At 36.7% G+C, this 4310-nt stretch overlaps 1 protein-coding gene across 1 annotated transcript; it reads right to left on the bottom strand.

Annotated features, from left to right (window-relative positions):
- On the bottom strand, positions 632–1633 carry LOC110267342 (translation initiation factor IF-2-like). The gene is made up of 2 exons (XM_021112626.1): positions 1167–1633; positions 632–1082 (listed from the first exon to the last, which is right to left on the bottom strand). Exons 1-2 carry the CDS (start codon positions 1629–1631, stop codon positions 822–824), a joined length of 726 nt encoding a protein of 241 aa, XP_020968285.1. The 5' UTR covers positions 1632–1633; the 3' UTR covers positions 632–821.

The raw sequence follows: 4310 nt of genomic DNA, 5'->3' as shown, positions 1-4310 counted from the left end.
TATTGGAGGATATAAATTTTTCTGATTGAATTTTTTTTTATGTGCAGACCATTGGGAAGAAATGGTGTGGATTATTTTTGTGGGTTGATAAAGTTTTGGAAGATGCCATGCCATGTGATGATAGAACAAGATATTCAGTTGATGATGAAGAATGGAAGTTGAAGATGGCTTGGAAATTTGGTAAATTAGAAGCTGAATTTAGGGTTCTAAAAATGGGGGGAATTTTGATGTTTGTGTTCATGCTGCTGATTGTAATTGGTGTTCTTGTATTAAAGCTGGATAGACAGCAGGGTCAACTGTATCTAGCAAAAAACAAATGACATGCATGTTATATGCATTCCTTGTTCATGTAGTTGTTCCTATCCTTTCGTTTGAAAGAAATGAAAATTAAGGTGTTTGATTATATGCATACTTCTATTCCTGGACTTCTTTTCAATGAAATAGAAATGGACAGCACTTGAACTAGTCTTAGATTTGTAACAGAGGATAATATATAAAGAAAAGGCTGAGAAAACTCAATTGAATAAAATCATAATTCATAATTCATATTCATATTGGTAATGTTTGATTCAAAAAAGGCATTATAGAGCCAAAACACCAGCAAAATAGATACAAAAAAACAGCCTGCTTTTCCTAAAATCCCCAACACTGGGACAATGTTTTAGGCATTGTAAACAACTTCAGCAAAATAGATACAAAAAAACAGCCTGCTTTTCCTAAAATCCCCAACACTGGGACAATGTTTTAAGCATTGTAAACAACTTCAGCAAAATAGATACAAAAAAACAGCTTGCTTTCCCTAAACATAATCATCTTAATCTTCATTTTTTGTGTCTGGGTGCCTTGAATCCAGGATTGGGCACAAACTTCATGAAATTTGCAAGCCTTGTAGCAGTTCCCTGTGTTGCACCTTGCATAGGGTTAGGTGGGAGATTCCTTGATGTATGACTACTTCCTGGTGGGGTAGCAGCAGGTGGGGTGGTTACTGGTGGATTGTTACTTCCTGAAGCTGGTTTTTCACAACCCTTGGCTAACTTTCTTTTTAAAGGGAGCTTTGGCGGCCTAACAGGTGAGGGTAGAACCTATCAGCCAAGAAATGTAATATAGTTAGTAAACTATATAAGGATGTGAGTATGATAAATTTAAAATCATATAAGCTCGTGAACCTGTTGAGAGTCATCAGTTGCTTCCGAGGGTGGTTGACTTTGGTCAAGATTGATTTCGGTTGGGGCTTCTGGGACAGGGGCAGCAGAGTTGGCCTGACCTTCACCACCATTAGCAGCAGTGGGTTGTGCAGCGGCAGCCTCTGCAGCAGCAGCTTCTGCAGCTGCAGCTTCTGCAGCTGCAGCAGCCTCTTCGGCAGCAGCCCTCTTTGGACAGTTCCTTCTCGTGTGTTCTGCTTCGCCACAACAACGACATCGACCTTTTTTATATATTCTTTTCATCTTCGTCTTTAACTTCTTACTCCCACTTGGCTCCCCATCAGCATCTTTTCTTCTTTTTTTCTTGAGTGGTCCGGGCTTGTTTCTAAATTTTGGTGCTTGTGGTCTGTTATATGGTGACTTTTCCCATAGTGCTTGACCTGGAATTGGATTGATATGGAAGGCATATGTGTTATTATATGCTTCCATGGTCAACCACTGATGACAAACTATTATAAAGCGGCATACACTAATTTTATGATTACTTTTGCATATATTGGTGTATAAAGTGGCATGCTTCCAGAAATGGAAATTGAAAAGAAAAAAGCATACACTAATTTTATGATTACTTTTGCATATATTGGTGTATAAAGTGGCATGCTTCCAGAAATGGAAATTGAAAAGAAAAATTCATACACTAATTTTATGATTACTTTTGCATATTTTTAGTGATTTTTATGTTGTAACTATATACTTAAACTCACCATTTTTAGCTAAAAAACCACAATAAGAAGGATGACTTAGGAATGATGCAATGCCCAACCTGATATGGAGGTTGCAAAATTCTAAACCAAATAGGTACAAGTGTAGAATTGATATAAATTAACAAGGCAATTCAAACCCTGCTACATCAAACTTCAAAAAGTTAACCTTGGTCATTAAAGACAATCGACTACTATTATTGACATAATTTCTAATTATTATGGAATAAATTTTTTGGTTTAAAAAATCCGACTGAAAATTGTAAGGTGAAAATTATAAGTATTGAAAGTGCCAATCGCCACAGATTCTAGTGTTATTGATAAATGTTTACTTAGTTTTACATAGTTAAAATTGACTCTCATGCTTTCATCAGGTTCTTTCCTAATGGAGGTGCTAGCTTTAAGTCATGCGAATCATATGAGGCTGACTCATAGCTTATTATCAATTTAGCAGAGTATTTTTTACATTTTTAATAGAACTCTAGAGATATTTGATAATGGAGCTGATATTATATAAGTGCTGACTATATTTGTATCACAAGAACCATTTTCAAACACTAACTAGGTGTGCTTAACTATGAGTGAAGCTATTTATTGTTGGTATCAGCATCACCTCCTTGCCAGAAACCACTGGTTCTGCTTCCTCAATATACACAGGCTCAGATACTCCATGTTCGTAGTACACATGAATAACCCTCTTGTTCTGCTGAGCCAGGTAACACATCTCCATCAGTTCATTATCATCTGCTATTGCTCTTAAACCAGTTTGCATAGGCCGATTAGGCACCAGCCACCAACTTTGGCTAACCTTGTCATACCCAATTTTCTTGTGATAGTCTCGGACGAAGAATACATCCAGCGTGTCTGTATCAATATCCGGCAACTCACAAGTCTCTCCACCGTTGTAAGACATACTCCCATCGGCCTCTGTGATAAACGACCCTCCATGGTGAAATATAATCGTAATTAACGGATCACCCATCTGCCAATATTTAAAAAAAAAAATTAATTGATCACACCTAAAGAATGGATAATGAATGGATAATGAATAATACATTTTTTGTCTTTGTTCCAACACCTATTATTATGTTGTGCTTTTCATGTTTTTTATTTCTAAAAGACATAAAATTTACAATTTATATTTTAATGTTTAAATTTAAAATACTAATAGATATGCCTTAAACAAGATGTATTAAAAATATATATAAAAAGAAAAAAGTTTTTCAAATCTCAGTTCAGTTAGCCTTGTCATTTAGGCTCACGCTTGGCTAACTACACTGAAAAAATATATAAACCCAAAACCAAAAATACTGAACTTTGTGAATATTAGATGAATAACAACATCAAAAAACAGAGGAACCACATTTTTTTTTTCATTTTTGGCTTACCTCTTTCAGAGAAACAAGGCTGCCCAACTTTGTGTATGAAGGAGAGGAAAGCAACGATGCTCCAGAGCCAACGTCTTCCACTGAAATCGGTCTGGTTAATGGAGGAGCACATGCGCCATTGGAGATTGACGGAGGGAGAAGAAGAAACCACACTCTGTGTTGTGTTTGTTTTGTGTGTAGAGAGGAGGGAGACAAAACGTTATGGAAACGTTGAGGGAGGGACGTAGTGAGCGTGAAACGACGTCGTTTCTGTGAGTCCCAGGTGTCAACCACGCTGCCAGCTAAGCTTTCCGGTTGCGCCACGTGTGCTGAAATGGCCGGAAGGACCACTTTGAGTCCCGGAGTGCAAGTTCGGAGATGACTCTGAGGAACTTTTAAGTTTAGGGACTACTTTGAGGCTCGAGTGCAACTTCAGGAACTACATTGAGACTAATCTCGATTATTATAAGACAAACATATTGGCCATTGGTAGTTTGGTACAATGCCTCTGCCACAATCTACGAATTCTGCTAAGAGCATCTCATTATGGTGGCTTCTTTTGTTGGCCCAACAGCTTCTCCAACATGTACATGTACGGCGTCAATGTCCATTAATACTGATTCAACGATTGGTTGCTTAAATAAGGCATTTGTGATATATAACACGTTCAATTCAGGATTCAGGTCTCGTGGGAATAAGAAGTAAGAACTCGAAAGTCTAGAAGCTAATTAGTTGAAGGATGTATGTAGTATAGTGTGGTCATCTTTACTAAAGGAATTTTTTACTGGATTGGAATGGAATGGGCCACTGGTTTGAAATGATAGAACATGTATATTCATTTCGGAAGCAGAAAACAGGAAACAAGGGATTAGTACAAGTTGAGTTGGGATAAAAACTACATACATACATGCGCAAATTGACACACGCTAAGAGCCATTTAAATAAAAATGTTTGATTTTATCAATTGAATAAATTATTACGTATTAATTTCTTCATAAGTGATATAAATTAAAAGTGTTATTTTTATTAAAATATATTAT

The sequence above is a fragment of the Arachis ipaensis genome, chromosome B09 (genome assembly GCF_000816755.2).
Source record: "Arachis ipaensis cultivar K30076 chromosome B09, Araip1.1, whole genome shotgun sequence".
NCBI lineage: Eukaryota > Viridiplantae > Streptophyta > Magnoliopsida > Fabales > Fabaceae > Arachis > Arachis ipaensis.
Note: the sequence above shows the minus strand (reverse complement) of the source record. Positions and strands in the feature narration are given on the sequence as shown.